Source organism: Ochotona princeps, chromosome 3 (assembly GCF_030435755.1).
Source record: "Ochotona princeps isolate mOchPri1 chromosome 3, mOchPri1.hap1, whole genome shotgun sequence".
Classification (NCBI taxonomy): Eukaryota; Metazoa; Chordata; class Mammalia; order Lagomorpha; family Ochotonidae; genus Ochotona; species Ochotona princeps.
In genome coordinates this window covers 26,169,379-26,191,908 of record NC_080834.1, presented here as the reverse complement: position 1 = coordinate 26,191,908, position 22,530 = coordinate 26,169,379, and the positions used below count along the sequence as shown (strand labels likewise).

The 22,530-nt window shown below is 66.6% G+C and overlaps 2 protein-coding genes across 4 annotated transcripts; one reads left to right on the top strand and one right to left on the bottom strand.

Moving 5' to 3' along the window:
• The first annotated feature begins 201 nt into the window (after positions 1 to 201).
• On the top strand, positions 202 to 15,682 carry PFKL (phosphofructokinase, liver type). The gene is made up of 22 exons (XM_004594085.4): positions 202 to 359; positions 3,490 to 3,563; positions 4,712 to 4,789; positions 5,035 to 5,224; positions 5,607 to 5,772; positions 6,003 to 6,047; positions 6,147 to 6,255; positions 7,069 to 7,164; positions 7,691 to 7,783; positions 8,435 to 8,560; positions 9,866 to 9,930; positions 10,364 to 10,427; positions 11,572 to 11,718; positions 12,035 to 12,105; positions 12,948 to 13,035; positions 13,300 to 13,452; positions 13,997 to 14,161; positions 14,290 to 14,351; positions 14,585 to 14,696; positions 15,062 to 15,161; positions 15,253 to 15,358; positions 15,499 to 15,682. The coding sequence occupies exons 1-22, from the start codon at positions 275 to 277 to the stop codon at positions 15,644 to 15,646; spliced, it is 2,343 nt and encodes a 780-aa protein (XP_004594142.2). The 5' UTR covers positions 202 to 274; the 3' UTR covers positions 15,647 to 15,682.
• Positions 15,683 to 17,799: 2,117 nt separating this feature from the next.
• On the bottom strand, positions 17,800 to 22,375 carry CFAP410 (cilia and flagella associated protein 410). 3 transcript variants are annotated; one of them, XM_058661216.1, is made up of 7 exons: positions 22,219 to 22,375; positions 21,192 to 21,210; positions 20,753 to 20,799; positions 19,872 to 20,101; positions 19,615 to 19,798; positions 18,995 to 19,067; positions 17,800 to 18,070 (listed from the first exon to the last, which is right to left on the bottom strand). In XM_058661216.1, the coding sequence occupies exons 1-7, from the start codon at positions 22,293 to 22,295 to the stop codon at positions 17,942 to 17,944; spliced, it is 759 nt and encodes a 252-aa protein (XP_058517199.1). In that variant the 5' UTR covers positions 22,296 to 22,375; the 3' UTR covers positions 17,800 to 17,941. The 3 variants fall into 3 exon arrangements, with proteins under 3 accessions (XP_058517199.1, XP_058517198.1, XP_036350827.2); XM_058661215.1 differs by having other exon boundaries at positions 18,995 to 19,070; positions 22,219 to 22,374; XM_036494934.2 differs by lacking the exon at positions 21,192 to 21,210 and having other exon boundaries at positions 18,995 to 19,070; positions 22,219 to 22,351.
• Between the last annotated feature and the right edge of the window lie 155 nt (positions 22,376 to 22,530).

The window sequence follows — 22,530 nt, the reverse complement described above, 5'->3', positions numbered from 1 at the left end:
TGGCTGGGAGAATGCGCCTGCGACAACTACGCCCCCGTCGGGGAATCCAGATTTCCGGGCGGCTACGTGCCCTGCGGGACCCCGCCTGCAGCTACCGGGTGACCTCGCTGCCCGGCCCGCGTCCTGTCCGTCAAACGTGGCGCCGGGGGTGGAACCGGGGCGGGGCCGGGCGCGCGGGGCGGGCCAGGGGCGGAGCTGGCGACAGCGACAGCGACCGGGATCGCGGCGCAGAGCAGGCGCGACGGCGAGCGCGGGCCCGGGTCTCGCCGCCGCCATGGCCACCGTGGACCTGGAGAAGCTGCGGATGTCGGGGGCCGGCAAGGCCATCGGCGTGCTGACCAGCGGCGGCGATGCGCAAGGTGGGCCGGGGCGCCGGGTTCCGTGCGCGCAGGTTCGGCGAGGTGTCCCTGTGGGCGCGACCATCGCCGTCCGCCCCGGGGACGGGGCCTCGGGCCGATCCCCCCGCCCCGAGCGCCGCCCCTCCGGGAGCCCGGAGCCCGCCCCGCGCGCTCGGGTCGCCGCGTACGTGCGGCCAGCCACGGGCTCCCTGCGCCCGCCGTGCGCCCGCCCTGCGCGCGGGGAGCCCGGCCCCTGGGGGTGTGGCTGCGCGGGCCCCGGTGGCCCCGGTGGCCCCGGTGGCCCCTGGCGCTGCGGGCGCAGGACCCGAAGCTTCTCCCTCAGCGGAGAGCCCCGAGGGAGCGCAGGGCCGGTCTCCACGGGCGCCCGGAGCCCGGGCCTTCCGGGCTCTGCCCCGTCTGGGGTCCCCTGCCTGGGCCGGCTCCAATCCGCACCCCTTCCCTCCGCCTGCTGCCCCCTGCTCGGGGCCCCTATCGGGCTGGGCCAGGCTCAGCCCCTGGCCTCCTGCGCTCCCCTCCCGCCTCTCGGGGCCTCCGTGGGGGCGGGGGCTGTCTCGGGACTTTAGGAGTTTTAGGAGTCAAGTTTGGGTGGGGGTGGAGAGGTAGGTCCTCCCTCCCGCCGTCCTGCGGCGGGGAGGTGCGCACTCGGCGTGGTAGGGGACTGCTGACCTTGGGCCCCACCCTAACCCGAGGAGGGGACGAGCCAGCCCCCCGGCGGGCAGCCTCTGCTGGCCTGCCCCTCAACAGAACTGGGAGCCGCATAACAATGTGGGCGCGCCTCCCTCCTGGCCCGCAGGAGCTGGAAGAGGAAGTGGCCTCACAGGAGGCCCCTGGCTGACCTGCGCGTCCCTCCGCATGCCTGGGCGGACACGGCGTGATAGCTTGGTCCCCCTTTGGCTAAGGCCCAGTAGGAGACCCCCATTCCTATCTAGGGCATCATCCTATGGATGGAGTCCTCCAGGTAGTTGGTGAAGCCAGGATCCCACGGGGGAGCCCTGCCAATGCCTGCCCAGCTGTGGGGTGCAGGTGGGGGTGGAGGATGGTGTGGGGCCGTAGCTGAGCTCTCCTCCCTGGTGCCTGGGTTGGGATGCTTGAGACTTGGCGGGTCAGCCAGACTCCGTCCTGCTCAGCTGCCCTTGGCCTCCCATGTGACCCAAGGGCTTTGCCAGGGTTAGTAATATGGACCACCCCGAGGTTCTTCCCCGCTTCCCTGGGGTCTGCCCATGGCTGTGTCTGAGGGAGGGCCTAGTGCTTAGTGCCCACGCGGTTGGCGTGGGCACTGGTGTGTCTGCGTGAGCCGGGCTCCCTGTGGCTCCTGACCGCATCGGGGCCTGACTGTGGCATGGCCGCGATGCCTGCTCTTGCCTCCTGAGCCAACCGTGATGAAGGGTCATTGGTGGCCAAGTGTCATGACAGGCTGCTTGTCCCCGGCGCCTGTTTCCTGGAACCCAGAGCCTTTGGCCCTGGGAGGGGCCGAGCCGTGGTCCCTCCCTGTCCTGCCCTTGCACGGGGTTTATGGGCAGGCAGATGAGCTGACCGAAGGGCAGGTGGAAGCTCGGCTCTACCAGGCACGGGGCTTTGGTCACCCAGCTTCCCTTCGCTGGGACACGGGGCCTTGGTCAATGGGCACTTCCTGGCCGGCTGGCCGCACAGCTGGGCTTGGTCTGCCACCCCAGGCATCAGAGGTTTTGTTTTGCGGTGTCCTGGGGTCATTTGCAGGCCAAGGTCCAGCACCCACCATGACCCTAAGCCAGGGCTCCAGACAACCCCCAGGCTGGCTGGGGAGGTGACTGTGGCACAGAGTCCCCTGGGAGCCCCACATTGAACACAGGGTTGCCACAGACCCCTCCCTCTCGTCCCTTGGGCCTGCTTCCCCAGTGATGACTGGTCCTGGGAGGGGAGGGCTCAGCATGCGTTGCTGCATGGGGGGCTCAGGCTGAGCCCGCTGTGGCTCTGCTCGGCCCTCAGTGGAGGGGGAGCCTGTAGCCCCCACTCCCTGCACAGCCTCCGTCCCCTGGGGCGGCCGTGAGGGTGCTGTCTGGGCTCCCCCAGCTCCAGTTTAGCAACCCGGCTTCGTGAGTTGGGGTGTGTGAGACATTTGCTGTTGCTTGGGCAACCAGCTCTTGCCCGCTGAAAGCGCTTGTGCAAGCTGCAGGGCAGACAGCTCAAGGTCCCTGTGGCCCCTGTACGCTGCCTGCTCTGGTGCGCGTGTGGGCGAGGGCTCCTGTGCTGGGACCCGCCCAGCTCCCTAGCCTGGGGGTCGCTCAGGGTGGGGCCCTGGGAGGGGGCGTGGGGCCAGGCTGGGTCTGCTGGGGTCTGCTGGGGCCTTGACATGCCTGCTCCCCGCCCAGCTGCAGGCCACATGAAGGTGGTGGGTGAGTCCTGTATAACCAGGGCCAGGGTCACTGTGTGCCCCAGATCGCACACTTGGGTAACACTTATTTTCATTCTGTTCATGAGGTGGACAGGGAGAGTGAGGGCCAGGGGGTCCCCGATTGCTTCCTCATCCCACTCGAGGAATGGGAGCCAGACCAGTCCCTGGGTGGGGCCCAGTGTGGGAGCCGCATTGCTGCCCCCAGCGGGCTTGCCGGCAGGAGGCTCACGTGGGGGTAGAGCCCACCCCCACGCACCTTGCAAGGCACTGGATGCTATTGGTGGCTGCACCTTGCCCCCTTGGGGACAGAGCCCTGGCACAGCCCAGCGGGGTCCCCAGGGGAGGGGGCTTGGCTTGCACAGCCCCTGGGCTGGAAAGGGTGGATGTCTTCAGAGTGGCTGCAGGGCAGGGCAAGGGGGCTGCCTGGGCAGGGGGACCAGGGTCAGGTTCAGGAAGTGGGTAGGGCGGATTGGAGTGGCTGCCCGGGGAAGGCAGGGAGTAGGGAGGGGTCACAGTCAGGGCCTCCGGGTGCCCAGCCTGAGTTCCTGGCGGGCAGAGGGCCCTGTCCAGGGCAGGTAGGGGCAGCACTGGACCTGCTGTGGGGGAGGAGGGGAATGAGCAGCGCTGGAAGCTCTGGAGCATACCCCCCATTTCTGTGCCATGCAGGGGACTGGGGGCTCCCCGTTCCCACGTGCCAGAGCCAGCCCTTCCGCTCCCTGGCATGGCGCCCCCTGACCACCTCGCCCTGACCACCGGCAGGCATGAATGCAGCTGTGCGGGCTGTGACACGCATGGGCATCTATGTGGGCGCCAAAGTCTTCCTCATTTATGAGGTAGGTAAGGGGGGCAGGGTGTGCCAGTGTGTCCATCGCTGCATGCTGGCTTCAGGGCTGGGGGGAAGAAGGGGTCCACAGCTTAGGGCTGGTGGGGTCCCGGGCTGATGGAGTCCCCAGAAAGGGGCCTGTGGGTTTTGGGGACTGCTATCCCCAGCGACAGTCACTGCCCCACCCCAGGCCTGGGGGAGGGTCATCGGAGGCTGTCCTGCTGGACAGCTGCCACCCTTGGGGTCGCCTGCGTCCTGGTCTCTTCTGTGACCCTGGGCCAGCCCTGCCTGTGTGTCGCCCCTCCTGGTCTCTCCTTGCCTGTGGTTTTCTGGTTAGTTAGTCATTTCATCCGTTGTAATAAACCAGGCTTTCCAGGTGCCTCCCACTCCTGGCCTCAGATTCCAGAGACGCGCCAGCCCTCAGCTCCTCGGGGCTGATGAGCAGCCCCACAGGCCCCCCGCGCCTCTGGCACTGCCCTGGGGGGTCCCAGCCGAGTCCTGGCTGAGGGCCGGTGCAGGTGCAGGTCCATCTGGCCCTGGGACCGTCACCTGGCAGCCAGGTGTGTCCTAGGCTCCCGCCAGGAGCTCAGCTGCAGGCGTGGGGGCTCCTGCTGGGGTGGGGTGGGGTGAGCTGTGTCACCTGTCACCGGCTAGTGCTCAGGCCTGCAGGGGCTGCCCCTCTACACCCACACAGTGAGACCTGCAGTGGGTCTGTCCATCTCGGGTGTGCAGGCGGATCTGCTTACCGGGCATCCCCCTGGGTTCCAGATCCCGTCCTGCTGCCTGCACGTCAGGCTCAGGCTGGCCCTGTGTCAGTGCTGACCAGCCCTGAAGCCCTCTAGGCGCCCTCCCCACTGCTCCGCCTTAGCTGTCGGCGGCCATTTGGACAGTGGTGCCTGTCCGAGCAGGCTGGACTGGGCTGTGGGGAAGGCCACTACCTTCCTGTTGGTCTTTGTCAGCCTGGTCAGCGAGCGGCTGGTCCCTGGGGCTTGGGGTGGGGCTCATGCAGGGCTGACCCTGTGTGGCCGCCTCGGCTTGGCCCCCAGGCTCTCTGGACACCTGTCCCGGCTCTGCTGCCAGGTCCAGGCCACGTGTGTGTCACTTGGCCTGGAGGACGGTGTGGTGGCCGCTGTCTCACACTGACCCCTCCGGTTCCAGGGCTATGAGGGCCTGGTGGAAGGTGGCGAGAACATTCAACAGGCCAGCTGGCTCAGCGTCTCCAACATCATTCAGCTGGTGAGGCCGGGGGCAGCGGGGGCAGCGGGGGGCCACACGGAGACGGGGAGACACGCAGACACACATTGCACAGGGACCGGGTTCTGTGTGTGTGTGCACGTGCCTCCCGAGCCCGAGGAGGTGGCCGTGTGGGGATGTTCTGTCCTGGGTCCAGGAGAAGGCCTGGGCTGGCCCAGCTGCCCCCTTGCTGCTGTGCCCCAGGAGACCCCGCCGCCCTGTGTCAAAGTCCTGGGTGTCCTGCGCAGGGTGGCACAATCATTGGCAGTGCCCGCTGCAAGGCCTTCACCACGCGGGAGGGCCGCCGCGCCGCGGCCTACAACCTGGTGCAGCGTGGCATCACCAACCTGTGTGTCATCGGCGGCGACGGCAGCCTCACGGGTGCCAACATCTTCCGCAGCGAGTGGGGCAGCCTGCTGGAGGAGCTGGTACAGGAAGGTGCGTCTGTGGCCCGGTGTTGCGTGGCCGCTGCCCGTGGAGGAACTGGACGCTATCACGGGCGGGCTACTGGCAGGAGGCTCAGCATCCAGGCCTTGTGGTGGTGGCGTGCCCGGCCGGATCTTGGACATGCTGGGCAGAGAGCTGCGGTCTGGGGACTGTCCACCCAGAGCCCCAGGGTCGGGCAGTGGCCTGGGCCACGGGTTGGGGTACTGGTAGCTGAGGGGCGGCGGTTCTCAGCACCCTCCACGCACTGGCTGGGTGTGCGGCTCCCAGTCCCTGCCTAGGCTGCACACGGCGGATGGTACGTCTGTCGCCTCAAGTGGGGGCTGTGGGCTGGGCGGGGCGGCCTCACCTGTCCCTCCTGCCTCTCCCCGCCCAGGGAAGATCTCGGAGAGCACGGCCCAGACCTACTCGCACCTGAACATTGCCGGCCTGGTGGGCTCCATCGACAACGACTTCTGTGGCACCGACATGACCATTGGCACCGACTCGGCCCTGCACCGCATTATGGAGGTGATTGATGCCATCACCACCACGGCCCAGAGGTCAGTGGGGCTTCCCTGTGCCGGCCCAGCCTGCAGCTCATGGGTGCTGGGGGTCCTTGGGCTCCTGGGCAGCCTCAGCAGGCCCGGCTTGAGTGTGGAGGGATGGCCATTCTGTACCCATGCCCTGTCCACTGTCTCTCTGCACCCCCCCGCCCAACCCTTGGAGCTGCTGTGCTGGGGTCCCTGGGGTCCCCAGAACAGGTGCTGAGAGCCCGTCTCTGTCTCTGCAGCCACCAGAGGACCTTCGTGCTGGAGGTGATGGGGCGGCACTGCGGGTGAGCGGCACAGGAGGTGACTGGGGGAGGGGACGCAGAGGGCATGGGGTACTCCGTTGTCCGAGGGGCTGGGCTCCTGACCCTGGCGTCCCCTCCCAGGTACCTGGCGCTGGTGTCCGCGCTGGCCTCGGGGGCCGACTGGCTGTTCATCCCGGAGGCGCCCCCCGAGGATGGCTGGGAGAATTTCATGTGTGAGCGTCTGGGTGAGGTGGGTGTGGGGTCCGCAGCGTCCTGGGATGGGGGCCCCAAGGGACACTGGGCGGCTGCTTCTCTGGGGACCTTGGGCGCCCCCTGGTGGCAGGGTTAACACATTGGGGCACTGCAGGGCTGACTTCCTCGTGGGCTGACCCTGGTTGGCGGACGTGGCCGCGACCCGTGTCCTGGGCTGGGCTCTCTGTGTCAGTGTGGGCAGTGTGGGCAGGCTGACTTCCGTGGAGGTGATGGCCGATGGGGTCAGAGCTGCTGCCTGCCCTGCAGTGCCCAGACCCTGGCTGGGCCAGCTGGGCCCTTGGTGAGCGAGTGGCTCCCTGCGCACACTGTAGTATCCTCCCAGAGGCTCCATGCTGTGAATGTCTTGGGCCTTGGGGTTCAGTGTTCTGACGAGAGATCCGCATGACCAGTCTTGGGGGCAGCGGGCAGCCTAGGCTGGCAGCATTTCCCTGACCCGCATGGAGGCAGAGCAGGAGGGGCTGGGAGTCAGCTTCTAGAACCTTCTCTAGCAATGCCGAGGGCAGAGATGGAGCCTGGATGTGAGACCTGCCTAGTCAGAGCGTCAGGGGCCCCTGCCAGGTGTGACTCAGCTGTGTTCACACCCAAGCTGTGTGGGAAAGCAGCTCACCCCTGAGCTGCAAACTTGAGCCCTAATCCCAGCCACACCGCCCGCTGGGCCCCAACTGTGGGCAGCCAGCAGGGAGCAGGGGTCCTGGCTGCAGCCCCACTGCCTCTCGTAGGATGAGGGTGGGATAGCTGTGGGGACACTGGCCCTGTCAGGCCAGCACCGAGCTTCACATGTCTGGCCCAGACCCGGAGCCGGGGGTCCCGGCTAAACATCATCATCATTGCCGAAGGCGCCATTGACCGCAGCGGGAAGCCCATCTCGTCCAGCTACGTGAAGGATGTGAGTGCAGGGCCGGGGCAAGGGCTGGGGGCGCGGGACCCAGGCCCAGGGTCTTCAGGAGCCCAGGTGGTCTGTGGGACCATGAACACCCTGAGCCCTGGAGTCGGGGCTGCTCTGGGGTTAATCTGCTCAGCCAGCTAGCTGCCTGCAGCCTGCTGCTTCTCTGGGGAGCCCCACCCTCAGGTCCCAGCTGTTACAATGTAGCTGAGTAGGTTCAGCCCCTCTGACTTACCACAGGGTGCCACGGGCAATGCCAAGCCGGCAGTGAGAAAGTCTGCCTGCCATGGCCTCGACCCCACTCTGGGGTTCCTGTCCAGCAGGCCCCGGGGGGACGAGAGCCACTGCCTTTTCAATATGACAGTGACAAGGATTCTGCTGTGCTGTGGGGTTGGCTGTGGGGACGCTGGCTGGGCTGTCCCCACAGCCCGAGTTGCGTGGGGCTGCCTAGCTGCACGGGCAGGCGTCCATGCTGTGGCAGGGCTGCGTGTGTTTGAACACCCCTGGACACCGTACTTCCCCCCGGCAGCTGGTGGTGCAGAGGCTGGGCTTTGACACTCGGGTCACCGTGCTGGGCCATGTGCAGCGAGGAGGGACCCCGTCTGCCTTCGACCGTGTCCTGGTAGGGGGGCACTTGGGCCTGCCATGCGGGGGTGCATGATGTGACTGTGTTGTGTGCAGGGTTTGTGCTGTTAATGTGCTGTGACTGTGCAGTGCCCGCGTGTGCAGGTGTGTTAGTGTCATGCTGTGTGTGCAGGTGTGTGTGGTACCTGTGCTGCCTTGAGTGGGGACTGGCCTTCTGGGTGCTGTCCACCCTCACCTTGAATGTGGGCTCTTATGGCACTGGCCCTCCTGGCACTGGCTGGCTGCTGGGGGAGGAGCACAGGGTCCTTGGGGCTCCCTCAGCTGGGCACCCTTGGCTGTCGTGGGTCCCTGTGCAGGTTTGTGTTGGTGGCCCGAGTGTAGCTGAGTCTCACTGGGCCCCACCAGTGGTGATGCTGAGGCCAAGGATTCAGGTCTGAACCAGGTTGCCTCATGTGGAGCCCCTGTGAGGGCTTTCCTAGGAGATGGGGTGCAGGGACTGGCCAGTCCTGTTGTGGGGGGCTGCCGCATGCACCTCCCAGGAGCCCCCTGAGAGTGGTCTCCCCTGCATCCACCACGAAGCTGGGTGGGGGTCATGACCCCAGCCTGACAGGCCCCTGATGTGTGCGACAGAGTGCCCTGGAAGGCTCAGGTGGGCAGACTGACCCCTGTTCCTCCCCCCACCCCTCAGAGCAGCAAGATGGGCATGGAGGCGGTGATGGCACTGCTGGAGGCCACTCCCGACACGCCGGCCTGTGTAGTCAGCCTGTCGGGGAACCAGTCTGTGCGGCTGCCACTCATGGAGTGTGTGCAAGTGGTGAGTGCTGGGCTGGGGATCTGTGTGGACGTACCCTGGGAGAGGGGCCCTGTGGGGGTGGGGACTCGGTGTGGACGCACCCTGGGAGAGGGCCCTGTGGGGGTGGGGACACGGTGTGGACGCACCCTGGGAGAGGGACCCTGGGCTGGGGCTCTGTGTGGATGCACCCTGGGAGAGGGGCCCTGTGGGGGTGGGGACTCGGTGTGGATGCACCCTGGGAGAGGGCCCTGTGGTGGTGGGGACTCGGTGTGGACGCACCCTGGGAGAGGGGCCCTGGGCTGTGGCTCTGTGTGGGCGCACCCTGGGAGAGGGGCCCTGGGCTGGGGCTCTGCGTGGACGCACCCTGGGAGAGGGGCCCTGTGGCGGTGGGGCTCTGCTTGGAAGCATCCTGGGAGAGGGCCCTGTGGGGGTTGGGCTGGGCGTGGACGCACCTGGGAGAGGGGCCCTGTGGGGGTGGGGCTCTGTGTGGACGCACCCTGGGAAAGGGGCCCTTTGGGGGTGGGGCTCTGTGTGGACGCACCCTGGGAGAGGGGCCCTGTGGGGGTGGGGACTCGGTGTGGACACACCCTGGGAGAGGGGCCCTGTGTGGTGGGGACTCGGTGTGGACGCACCCTGGGAGAGGGGCCCTGGGCTGGGGCTCTGTGTGGACGCACCCCGGGAGAGGGACCCTGTGGGGGTGGGGACTCGGTGTGGACGCACCTGGGAGAGGGGCCCTGGGCTGGGGCTCTGTGTGGACGCACCCCGGGAGAGGGGCCCTGTGGGGGTGGGGACTCGGTGTGGACGCACCTGGGAGAGGGGCCCTGGGCTGGGGCTCTGTGTGGACGCACCCTGGGAGAGGGGCCCTGTGGGGGTGGGGGCTCTGCTTGGAAGCACCCTGGGAGAGGGCCCTGTGGGGGTTGGGCTGGGCGTGGACGCACCTGGGAGAGGGGTCTCATAGGGCTGGGGCTTAGTGGACACATCCCAGGGGAGGGTCCCTATGTGTAAAGCAACTCCAAGGTGGCGACCCGTGGGGGTAGGGAGCTGAGGTCGCGTCGCTCTCTGCAGGCAGCGACCTTGGCCTGTGTGGGGACAGAGGATGGGGACAGAGCAGGTGCACCAATTGGTCACTGGGCAGGGCTCTGGGTGGGCCAGTGCATCGCCCGGCTGGGTTCCTGGGGGTCTGGGGCTCAGGGCAGTGTTCCTGCTGGGGCTGGCCTTGGGAGAGGCTGGAGGCTCGGTGCCGGGAGCAGGGTCTGTGGGCTGAGCTGCCGGGGCTGGTGGCCTGCTGGGCCCCACAGCCTGCACCTCTGGATTCTTTCCTGCCAGACCAAAGAGGTGCAGAAGGCCATGGACGAGAGGCGGTTTGACGAAGCCATCCAGCTCCGTGGCAGGTGAGGTGGCTGTGTGCGGCTCTCGGCCTGGACTGGGTAGAGCCTGGGTGGGAGCAGTGGCATCAGTTAGGAGAGGGAGGCGGCACCGCCTGGCAGGCACAGCGGGGCAGGCAGGGCCCACGGGGACTGTGGTGCTGGCTGGGAGGTGTTTGGGTCTTGGTCCCTGGCAGGCTTGGGGGTTGCGTCCTGCAGGCATCAGGTGGGTCGGTGAGGCCATGCTGGAGGTGGTGTTCTTGCCCGTGGCCGAGGCTGCAAACCTGGGTGCCACCTGCCTGCTGCCGTGTGCCATGCGGTGAGCTTGTGTTAGGGGCTGGGGCCTCACGGCTGTGCAGTGAAGTGGCAGCTGGCCTGCATGCTGCCTGGCTCCCTCCTGGCCAAATTCAGGCCCGTGAGCCCGGCATCCCCAGGCCCTGTCTGCCTGGTTTTCTTCTAGGAGCTTTGAGAACAACTGGAACATCTACAAACTGCTGGCCCACCAGAAACTGTCCAAAGAGAAGGTGAGGGCTGGCCTCACCCCTGCCCGGGCTCTGCCTCACCCCTGCCTGGGCTCTGGGCTGTGGGGCTCTGCCTCACCCCTGCTCGGGTTCTGGGCTGTGGGGCTCTGCCTCACCCCTGCCTGGGCACTGAGCTGTGGGGCTCTGCCTCACCCCTGCCCGGGCTCTGCCTCACCCCTGCTCGGGTTCTGGGCTGTGGGGCTCTGCCTCACCCCTGCCTGGGCACTGAGCTGTGGGGCTCTGCCTCACCCCTGCCCGGGCTCTGCCTCACCCCTGCCCGGGCTCTGGGCTGTGGGGCTCTGCCTCACCCCTGCTCGGGCTCTGGGCTGTGGGGCTCTGCCTCACTCCTGCTCGGGTTCTGGGCTGTGGGGCTCTGCCTCACCCCTGCCCGGGCTCTGCCTCACCCCTGCCTGGGCTCTGGGCTGTGGGGCTCTGCCTCACCCCTGCTCGGGTTCTGGGCTGTGGGGCTCTGCCTCACCCCTGCCCGGGCTCTGCCTCACCCCTGCCTGGGCTCTGGGCTGTGGGGCTCTGCCTCACCCCTGCTCGGGTTCTGGGCTGTGAGCCCCTGCCTGGGCCCCAGAGGGGTGGATTGTGGGGACCCTGAGTGTGGGCTGGGCTTCTGCTGCCCACACATGAAGAGGTGGGGAGGTTGGGCTGAGGCCACAGAGGAAGGAGGCGTCCCCTGGGAGCTGGCACCCCTGGAAGGGATGGAGAGAAGGTCCTGGCTCCTCCTCCTGTGGCCAGGAGGCTTGTCCTCTGGTCACGGTCATCTCTGAGGGCCCCGGCCTCACCAGCCCTCTCTCTCCATGCACCCAGCTTGTAGTTGGGCGCTGCCTCGTTACCACTGTGTGGCCCTGGGGAGTCGGCAGCCCGCAGGGGTCCATGTGGCAGCAGGGAGCTGGGTGCCCAAGGAGGTGTGGACACAGGTGGGGAGATGAGCTGGAGGACTTGGTCATGCTCTCCCGATGATGACATAAAACCTTGGAGGCTGGGTGGTCGCAAGGCTTCTAGCAAGGCTTGGCCCACTGCCGGCATCGTCTTTGCTGGAATCTTCTGGAATCCCAGTGCAAATGTGGCGGCGGGATCATATCCATGGGAGGCTCTGGCTGTGGCCCCGCGTCACATGCCTGCCCTGTCCCCTCCGCAGACCAACTTCTCGCTGGCCATCCTGAATGTGGGGGCCCCGGCGGCCGGCATGAATGCGGCCGTGCGCTCGGCGGTGCGCACAGCCATCTCCCAGGGCCACACCGTGTATGTGGTGCACGACGGCTTCGAGGGCCTGGCCAAGGGGCAGGTGGGTGCTGCGGTGCCGGGGACATGCGGGGCTGGGGTCTTGCTGGCTGCCTTGTGTGTTACCGGCCCCTCGGCTGTTCCTGAACACGCGAGTGTCTCGGTTAGGTCAGGTAGAGATGGGTCAGCAGCCTGGGGCGGAGACTGAAGAGCAGTGTCCACGTAGCCGGTGGGTGGGCGAGGCCACACTAGACATGGTGTTGTTGCCCATGGCCAAGGCTGCAGAGCTGGGCCTGTGGGCACGGCGGTCAGCCCAGCTGTCTCCTGGGGAGGGGTAAGGTGCCTGACTGTGCCTCTGAGCCACGCCTGTCTCCCGACAGGTGCAAGAGGTCAGCTGGCACGATGTGGCTGGCTGGCTGGGCCGCGGTGGCTCCATGCTGGGGACCAAGAGGTGAGCCATGGCCCCTGGGTGACGAGGCGGGAGGCAGGGCCTGGTGGGGCGGGGTGTTCCCACAAAGGGATGAGGCCCGATAGCCCTGGGCCACTCCCCGCTTCCGGCTGGCAGTTCGACTGGAGCAGCTTCAGATCCTCCCACCTGGGGCCCCATCTTCACGAGCTCCTGTGGGTCACGTGTGTCTGTGGCAGGCTCCGGCGGCCTGTGCCGCTGTGCTGGGCCTGTGACACTGTTTCTTTTTGAAACGTTTGCATGTTTATTTGAAAGTTAGAGCAGGTGAGTGTTTCCATCCGCTGAATCACCCCCCAGCTAACCACAGTGGCCACGGCAGGAGCCAGCAGCACCCCCCAGCTAACCACAGTGGCCAGGGACGGGCCAGGCCATGGCAGGAGCCAGCAGCTCCTTTCAGATTTCCCACGCGGGTGCAGGGGCCCAAGGCTTTGGGCCATCCTCCACTGCTTTCCCAGGCCACAAGCAGGGAGCTGGATGGGAAGTGGAGCTGCTGGGATTCGAACTGGCGCCCACATGGGATTCCATTGTCATTGCTACACCATGGAGATTTCTCCTGTTTAGCATTTTCATCGCAGGGCCTGGTGGCCCTGGGATGGGCATAAGGGTTGTGGTCATCCCAGGAGACCACCAAGGAGGCTGCAGAGGCCAGAGTCCCCTCCTGCTACTGCGTTACCAGTGGAAGCTGCAGGACGGGAGTTGGGACCAGTGCAGTCACGAGGCCACTGGCCACACCGGGGTGCTAGCGGTGGCTGGTGGCCTGGGCATGGTCAGGGCAGCAGTGGCGTGAGGTGTGTCATGGCCACCGCCCGCCCATGTCCATCTGGCAGGACTCTGCCCAAGGCCCACCTGGAGCCCATCGTGGACAACATCCGCGCCTACAACATCCACGCTCTGCTGGTCATCGGCGGGTTCGAGGTCAGGGGCTGCCTGGGGCCCGCGGGGGTCAGCGCTCCGAGCTGCCCTGGGCTGGGCTTGCGGGGTGTTGGCCCTCTCCTGGGGGAGTGTTGTGAGCCTGAGAGGTGGGGGTGTCGTTCAGGGCAGTTTCTGGACTCCCTCCCCTTTGGAGGATGCAGCCAGTGGACGGGGCTGGTGTGGCCAGAGGAGCCTGGGGAGCGTGGGAGGGCTTGGGGCAGTGGGGAGCAGTGCCTGCAGGGCAAAGCTGAGCCTGGCATCCCACAGGCCTATGAGGGCGTGCTGCAGCTGGTGGAGGCCCGGGGCCGCTACGAGGAGCTGTGCATTGTCATGTGTGTGGTCCCCGCCACCATCAGCAACAACGTGCCCGGCACGGACTTCAGCCTGGGCTCGGACACCGCCGTGAACGCAGCCATGGAGGTGTGTGGGGTGCACAGCGGGGCCGTGGAGGGCACCTGGGCCGCGGAGGGCACCTGGGTAGATCTGGCTGTGATCCTGCTGGGGTTGCAGGCACCACTGCCCTGTGGCTTGGCGCTCCTGGCTCGTGGAGGGCCTGGGCACGGGCACACTTCCCTCCCCGCTGCCCAGCTGCGTGTAGGGTGTGCCTCTGGCCCAAGGCCCTCTTCCATCACTTTCCATTTCCTTCCCAAATGCTGAGCCATTCTTAGCTGGAATTAGTCACAGAGCCCCCTCACTGCTGTCATTTCTGCTGGCCCACGTCCCGCTGTCCCGAGCACCTGACGTGTGCCTGATCAGTCCTGGAGAGGGGCTGTCGGCAGTGTCGCTGCCTGTGACAGTCCAGATGTCCTCAGCCTGTTGTCCTAAGGGCTGGGGGCCTCAGGCGGTGCCTTCTTGGTCACCTTGGTCCTGAGCCCAGCCCCGGTCCCTGCCCTGTTCCTGTGCCCTGTAGCCCTGTCCCTGGGCAGGGTGGGGACACAGAGCCCTAACCAGCCACTGTCTGCAGAGCTGTGACCGCATCAAGCAGTCGGCCTCGGGCACCAAGCGCCGTGTGTTCATCGTGGAGACCATGGGCGGCTACTGCGGCTACCTGGCCACTGTGACAGGCATCGCCGTGGGTGCTGATGCTGCTTATGTCTTCGAAGACCCTTTCAACATTCACGACTTAAAGGTGGGCCGGCAGCACCCCGACTGGGAGGGACCTCCACCCCTGGTACAGGTCCTGTGGGCACAGGGCCTCCCCAAGCCCTGCCTGGACTCCTCCCCTGCTCACCTGCTCACTGGTGTCCTCTCCCTCAGGCCAACGTGGAACACATGACAGAGAAGATGAAGACAGACATCCAGAGGGGCCTGGTGCTCCGGTGAGGGCAGTGCGGGGGGATCTGAGGGTCTGGGCAGGGCCGTGGACAGGCCCTGTGTCTGGGGCTCAGGCTGGGTTGGCCTCCAGGCCCCTTGTCTCTGGGGCTCTGGCGGGGTTGGTATCCAGGCCCCGCCCCCCATCTCTGGGGCTCGGGCGGGGTTGGCATCCAGGCCCCCTGTCTCTGGGGCTCGGGCGGGGTTGGCATCCCTTCTTCAGGCCCCGCTGCTCCCGCAGGAATGAGAAATGCCATGACTACTACACCACGGAATTCCTCTACAACCTGTACTCCTCGGAGGGCAAGGGTGTCTTTGACTGTAGGACCAACGTCCTGGGCCACCTGCAGCAGGTGCGGGTGGGCGGGGCTGCGTGGTGGGGCAGGTCCTATGCTGGCCCCTCCCACTTCACCTGCCACTTGGAGTTGTCAGGTCACCACCCGCCCCAGCTCCAACCCGAGCTGAGCTGCTCCCCTCTGGCACCCCTCTCCCGGCCTTTCCCTGTCTAGATCTCGGTCCTCACACCCCATCCTGCCTCATGCAGTGCCCACAGCCTTAGGAGGCTGTGGGAGTTCCCGACGGGTGGCTGTGTGCTGAGCCCAGTCACAGGGCGGTCCCTGGCTGGACTTGGAGGTGGGTGGCACTGCTGACACGAGGCCACAGGACTGGGGTGTCCAGGCTTGCTGGACGCTCAGATCTGGCCTCGTTCTGTCCCCAGGGTGGGGCACCTACACCCTTTGACCGCAACTATGGCACGAAGCTGGGCGTGAAGGCGATGCTGTGGGTGTCGGATATGCTGCGGGCTGTGTACCGCAAGGGTAGGTGGCCAGGGGCCCACCTGGCCTGTGGACTGGGGTGGGGACTGGGTTGGTGGGCTGCTGCTGAGACACCACGTGCCTCTGTCTGCAGGCCGGGTCTTTGCCAACGCGCCCGACTCGGCCTGTGTGATCGGTCTGCGCAAGAAGGCGGTGGCCTTCAGCCCTGTCACCGAGCTCAAGAAGGACACAGACTTCGAGTGAGTGAGCGGGGGGCGGGGGGTGTGGGGACGGAGCAGAGCTGGGTCGCACCAGGGGGTCCCCAGACACGTGGCAGCGGGCAGGAGGGGGCCCACTCCGCCGCGGAGCTGGCTCACTGAGGGCTGACCCCGGCCCCCAGGCACCGCATGCCGCGGGAGCAGTGGTGGCTGAACCTGCGGCTGATGCTGAAGATGTTGGCGCACTACCGCATCAGCATGGCCGACTATGTGTCTGGGGAGCTGGAGCATGTGACACGTCGCAGCCTCAGCATCGACACGGGCTTCTGAGCAGGGGGCCACCCGCCTGGGCCCCACCCACCCTGGTGGCCCTGTTGGTCCGGGCGGCCCGCATCCACCCTGCCCTGTGCTCCCCGCAAGCCTCGTCACCTTTTCTAGAATAAACCACCTCACCAGAATCCTGCGTCTTCTGAGGAGCCAGGCCTCTGGAGGGGACGCGATAGGGTGGGCCTAGGGTGGGCTTGCCCTGAGGCCCAGATGGCCGTGGCTCCCTCTAGGTCTGAGCCAGGTTCCAGGACCCTCACACCTGCCCCAAGTGGCCGCCCGGACAGTCTGGGTTGGGGTGGGACTCCCAGCGGGTGTCTGGTCTGAGGTGGCTCCAGGGGGTCTGGTGGGCAGTGAGGCCAGGGGTGTGTCAGTGTCCAGGGCCTATCCGAGTCCCAGTGGCAGACATCCCAGGGGACAGGAGTCCAGTGGGGACACAGAGCCTTGACCACGCCCCACTCTGCACCAGCACCTGGACCCTTCTTCGGGGAGGCCCCGGAGGTGCCGGGTCTTCATGGTCTGGGCTGGCCCTGTGAGGCTTCTAGGCTGCTAGTGTCTGGAGCTTGGGTGGGGCTGGGTCTGGTCCTGGCAGGCTGGGTCACAGGCCTGGAGGATCAGGGCATGTGTGTACTTGTGGACACGTGTGTGATAGGTGTCTGTCCCCATGTGCATGTGTGTGATGGGGTGCCTGTCCCAATGTACACGTGTGCATATGTCCTCTTGGGGAGTCCCCGCTGGTCTTGGGTGTTGCAGCTGGGACCACCTCCAGCTGTGGAGCTGCAGGGCTGGGTTCCTGTCCAGAGCCCTCGCTCACACTGGGTCTCCACATTTCCCACCTGTCCAGCAGGATGTGGCAGTGGGGGCTGCCTGGTTGGAAGTGGATGTAGAGGGCATGACCCTGGCTAGCCTGAAGGACAGTCTGCCTGTCCCCTGGAGGGACTGTCCCTCTGTCTTCATGTTTGGGCTCAGCCCCTCCTGGGAAGGATGCTGGGGTGGGGTCTGCCAGATCCACACGCCCAGGCTGCAGGGTGCTCTGGTCGGGGGTCCTGGGGTCACACGTGCAAGCCTCTCTAGCAGTGAGTACCCTCTGTGGACATGGGAAGGCCCCCTGGTTTCAGGCCAGGGCAGGTGGGGGAGGGGAGGACTTACAGGGCGCTGTAGTGGAATTGACAGATGGCTTTTATTGAGTTACAGGAGTAGCATGGCCATGGCCACTGGCTCGCAGCCACCTGCCCACCGGCCCACCATGCCCCTGGTGCGGCCGTTCCCACGGCCACAGCCACCTGCTCACCATGTCCCCGGTGCGGCCGTTCCCACGGCCACAGCCACCTGCCCATCATGTCCCCGGTGCGGCCATTCCCACGGCCACAGCCACCTGCTCACCATGTCCCCGGCACGGCCATTCCCACGGCCACAGCCACCTGCCCATCATGTCCCCGGTGCGGCCGTTCCCACGGCCACAGCCACCTGCCCATCATGTCCCCGGTGCGGCCGTTCCCACGGCCACAGCTGCATCTTCAAGCAGCGTGGCCACCGGTGTGGCCGGCACATAAACCTGGTGTGAGCCTGCTGTGAGCATGTGGGTGCTGCAGGAACAGGGGTCCTAGCCTCAAGCAGGGGCAGGGCGGGCCTTGGGGCTTGGCTGCCCCCGCTACAGCAGTAGTAGCAGAGGCCCTGGGGCAGCGCCTCCCTTGATGGGGCACCCTGGCCCACACTCCACTGCCTCACCTGCTTCCCTGGCAGGGCAGGGGGCCTGTCCAGCAGAGGTCCCTACCACGGGAGATCCTAGGAGGGGGAAGAATAATGAAAGATGTCCTGGCCCACTGGCCTGTGCAATGGCAGGTCGCCAAGGTCCCGCCCTCAACACAGCCTCCCCAGGGACAGGGTGGAGGGCCAGGTGACCAGGAGTGTGGCCCTCCCGTGGCCAGCACCTGACCTGTGGCTGTCAGCTGGGGGGAAAGGCCACTCTGGACTTGGAAAAATACTTTATTAGGGATGGCTGCCATGAAGCTGTTGCTGCGAGGGCCCAGGGGTGCCCTTTCCCAGGCAGCAGCTGCACAGGAGGCTCTCCGGGGGCGGGGGCTGGGGTCCACACGGACAGCCTGCGTGTGGCCTGTTAGTCACCTGGCATTCAGCTGCAGCGCCGGGGGGAATGGGCAGGGCCTGGAGCCGGCTGCTCACGGTCACTGGGCATCCTCCTGGGGCTCCTGCCTGTGCAGGGCCTGGAGCCGGCTGCTCACGGTCACTGGGCGTCCTCCTGGGGCTCCTGCCTGTGCAGGGCCTGGAGCTGGCTGCTCACGGTCACTGGGATTCCTCCTGGGGCTCCTGCCTGTGCAGGGCCTGCAGCCGGCTGCTCACGGTCTGCTGCACGGCCTCCAGCCCTGTGGTGTCCAGCTCCCGCAGCAGCAGCAGGATGGCCGTCAGCACGTTCTGTGGGCAGAGCGGAGGCTCAGCACTACTTGGGGCATTCCGAATGTGCCCACGCCTCCCTTAGCTGGCCCTTCGGGGTGGGGACTGTGGGTGCCCTGGGGTGCAGGCTCACAGGTGTACATGGAAGACTAGAGGGTGGGGCTGAGCCCGGATCCTGTGTCCTCCCCTGCCTTCCCTCCACCCTCGGGCTGTTCACACAGGTCTTCCATTGGTCCCTAGAGGGTGAACCCAACATTTCGGCTCCTAAGTCCACAGGATGGTCTTTGGTCCCACCTGGCTCCTCCCATGACCTGCGCGAGTGAGGACTGAGGGGGCCTGAGCAAGGGGCTTGTTGGCCTGGACCCACTTGTGGCCTGGACACAGCACCCACGGCTCGGCTCTGATGAGTGAGCCAGCCTGGTGGGGGGTCATGGTCCTCGGGTTGCTAAGGCCGGCTCTGGCCCCTGCTCTGCCCACTGCGATCTCTGTTGAGTGGACACACCTGGGGAGAGCCCATGGCCCACCCTGTGGACAGCTGCCGTTCCCTGGGCAGTGGGCAGTGGGTGGGGCCTGGGGAGGTGCTGGCCACCCAGCAACCACTTGGCCTCCTGGGTCACTGAGTGTGTGTCCAGTGGTGTCCAGCCACTTGGCCAGCCAGTAGGCGACCCCTCAGCAACAGCTAGCCCCTCCATTGGATGCGCTGTCACAGCGACCACCCCGACAGGTTCTAGATGCTTCCGACCCAGGGTGGTGTGGGGGTTTCCCTTAGCTCACACTTGCACTTCCTTCCTGAGCTGTTCCCTCAGGTTCTGGGTCACCCCTGGGGCTGCAGTGGCCACGGGGATGGCCCCAGTGACTTGCTCACCCTCGCCTGCGGGGCCACTGTCAGTACTCCCAGCAGGCACGCACACAGAGCAGTGCCACCCTCAGGCCTCGGCCACTCACCCTGTTGGTGTGGCTGCCAGCAGTGTCCCTCTGGGAGAAGGGTGAGGGTTTCGGTGCGAGCCGACCTTGCAGGCTGCTGCACAGGGAGACAGCACGGTGTGTGTAGGCCGGGTCCTGGCTGGAGTCCAGTCGCCCCGCTCAGGACACAGCAGGCCCCATGCAGGGCAGCCTCGCAAACCCACGTGTACTCCAAGTCTTTTCTGCTCATCCCTCAGGCAACTTCCCTTTGGCTTCCAGAACCCCTGACCTTGAGGCGCTGCCCACAGTAGGTGCCAGCAGGCTGGCCACAGCCTCATTGCTGGCAGTGCCCGGCACTCAGAGCTGAGCCACACGCGAGCAGCCCAAGCACCCCAGACCTCACATGGAGCCAGCTCTGTCCTCCCCCCTGCTCCACAGCAAGGTCCCTGGGGGGACACCAGAGCAAACGGGAACATAAGAGGTGCCTGCACCTGCCCCTCACTGCCCACATGCGGGACCCAGGAAGTGCAGCTTAACTACAGGACTCTGAGCCAGGTGCCCCCCAGCCACCCTCACCCCCCCGCAAAAGCCCAGGAGAGGTGTCAGCCCCAAACCTGGAAGTTGGGGAGAGGTGTTGGCCCCGTCCTGGGCTGGGGGCTCACCTGGCCTCACTGTAGCCCAGCAGGTCGTTGCTGGCCTCCATGTCGGCGGTAGAGCTGACCGAGCTGTCGGGGCTCAGCGTGCAGGACGGAGCGGGGCAGCTGCTGTCTGCGTGCTCTCTGCTTGGGGCAGCAGTGATCTCATCACCCTCCATCAGTGCGCGGGACAGCTCCTCCTCGGTCACAGCTGGGGGGGTACGGTGTCAGTGTGGCCACAGGCAGGAGGGGTGGGAGGAGGGGTGCGGGGCTGCAGGGCCCACCCTGGTTGTCCAGCCGCTGCAGGCCGGGCAGGTTGCGCAGCACGGTCATGCGGTAGAGGTGGGGGTCAGCGCCGCAGCACGGGTTCTCGGCCAGCCAGAGCACCCGGAGCAGTGGCAGGTGCTTCAGGTGGAAGAGCTCGCCCAGGCTGGGGATGAGGTTCCGGCGGAGGTACAGCTCGCTCAGGCGCTGGCAGCGGCTCACGGGCTCCAGGGTCGAAACGCTGTTGACGCTGAGTGCAGACAGGTGGCTCGGTGGCCAAGGGGCATGAGTCCCTCCCACCCACCCCCACCCGTGCCACCTGCAGGCCACACAGTGTCAGATGAGAATCCAGCGAACAAGAAACTGCTTCACCTGAACATGTAGTCACTGCTGGCCACGGTGGCGACAGCTGGCCAGGCCCCCTGGATGCCCCCTGCGGGGGGTGGGCCTGCTAGCTCACAGAAGAGAGACACCTCCCTGGGGACAGTGCCAAGCCAGCCGTGGCCAGCAGCTGCGGGGAGGTGCCGTGGTGTAACGGACTAAGCCTCCCGCAGTGCCCCCCTGCGAGTACTGCGGTACGACCTGGCTGCTGTGCTCCTGCCGCAGACCCCCGCTGATGCGCCCGGGCCCTGCAGCCGGGGGGAGACCTGGATGGAGCTCCTGGTGTCTGGTGTCTGCCTGGCCCAGCCCTGGCTTCTCTGGCAACCTGGGGGGTGACAGTGGGTGGACTCCCCGTCTCTGTCACTCTGCCTTCCAGAGGGATATATAAATGAGTCAAACATAAGGGCAGGGGCTGATGGGGCAGCCGGCCTCTGGGCTCCATGGCTTGTCTGCAAGAGCAGCTTCCGGCTCCCACCTGACCCCAGGGCCCACAGGTGCGGCCAGCAGCCGGAGGCCCTACCTGAGCGTGACCACCTCCAGGCTGGGCATCTCCCGGCATATGGAAATCTAGTAGGAAGAGAGCAGACCTCAGAGCGTGAGCGGGCATGGGGGCCAAGGGCAGCTGCAGTGACCCCGGGGTGTGGACAGTCCCAGCAGAGCTGCCACCAGCTGCAGGCATCAGGGGTCCGTGGCTGCGCCAAGGGGAGGCAGCAGCAGGGCAGCCTGGGCCCCTGGCCGGGCTCTGCCCACATCTGACAGGGGAGGAGCCATAAGGATCCCCAGCCCTCTCCCCGGTTCTGCAGGCCCAGCAGTCTCTGGGTGTGGGCGGTCGGTTAGTCCCTCGTGCTTCTGCAGGAGGGCTGCTGGGTCACAGAGGATGAGCACAGCTCTGTTGCTCTTGGGACGAGGCCAGGACCTGGGGGGCTGGGGCGCCTGGCGGCGGGGACCATGATACTCACGTCGGTGAGGCGGCTGCCCCTGGGGAGAGAACACACCGCATTAGCCATGCTGGACCCGGACTGAAAACACGGCTCATTGCTAACTGCAATACCTCTCGTTTCTGTAACTCCTGCTTTGCTTGCTCGGCTGTGGAACCGTATGCAAGTGCGTGTAGGCTTGCGGGCTGAGCCTCCTGCGAGACCTGCAGCACGAACAGTTCCCAGGAATTCAGGTCCGAGTCTGGTTATCTCACGGATGGTGCCCAGGCCTGAGTGTGGCTATCTGGGCTGCCGGACCGGAGGGGAGACAGGCAGGGGACGCACAGCGCCTCTGCTCTTGCTACACTATGCCAGCCAGTGTCAACTGGCCCTTCAGATGTGCTGATGGGGGCGCACTCTGGTAAGGGGCTTGGTCCTGCTCAGTCGCCTGCCTTGTGTCTCATTGGAGTTGGAGCCTGTTGTGACTGTCACTGATGTACTATTCTTTTAGCGGTCGAGCAAACCCTGAGGGACACCTAAGCGATGGCTTTAACCACACAGTAGGAAGCGGGGTCACAGGCCGTGGGCCTGTCCTGGGAAGACACCTTGCAGCTGCAGGCAGCAGGGCCCAGGCGCGGACCAGGGCGACCATGGTCGGACTGCCAGCCCGTGACGCAGATGTGAGAGCCCCAACAGCGCTGCTGTGGTCCCGGCTCTGGGCATCGCTGACCGCCCCCTGCCAACAGGAAGGCACTGTGGACAGCCGATGGTCACGGGATCCCCGCCAGGTGGAGGAGAGCGTTAGCGACCACGGCTCACACCGGCGGCCTGAGCACCACGGGCTGGGGCGGTGACCTCGAGGGGTCCCCAGGGCCCCCGCTCCAGCTTCCACCACAGCCCCGCAGCCCTCGTCCTGCCATGTCCTGGCTCGGGCCGCCCTGCAATGGGGGGCCATCGCAGGACCCGGCCCCCCACGCTTCCCACCGCGCCCGGAGCCCTGCGGTCAAGGTTGGGTCCTGTGCCCTCCAACCCTGTGTCCAGCACGGACGGCCCCCGCGGCTGGCCTCACCAGCAGTTGAGCTTCCGCACGTGGTGCAGCTCCGAAGCCTTGGCCCGGGACAGGACCATCTTCCGCGTCAGCTTCATGGCAGCCGCGGGCACCTGGGCCCCGGCGGGCCTGGCCGTGGCTGGCCGCGCGGGCGTCTCCAGGGGCGGGGCCCGCGTCGTCAGGGGCGGGGCCGGCGCGCTTGTCGGCGGCTTGGCGAGGCGGGACGTCCAATGAGCGCGTGGCTCCCGTGCTATCCCCGCCCACTCCGCCCGGCGCCGCCCGCCCGCGCCGTCCTGCGCATGCCCGGCGGTGGCGTTCGCGAATGTCGCGCCC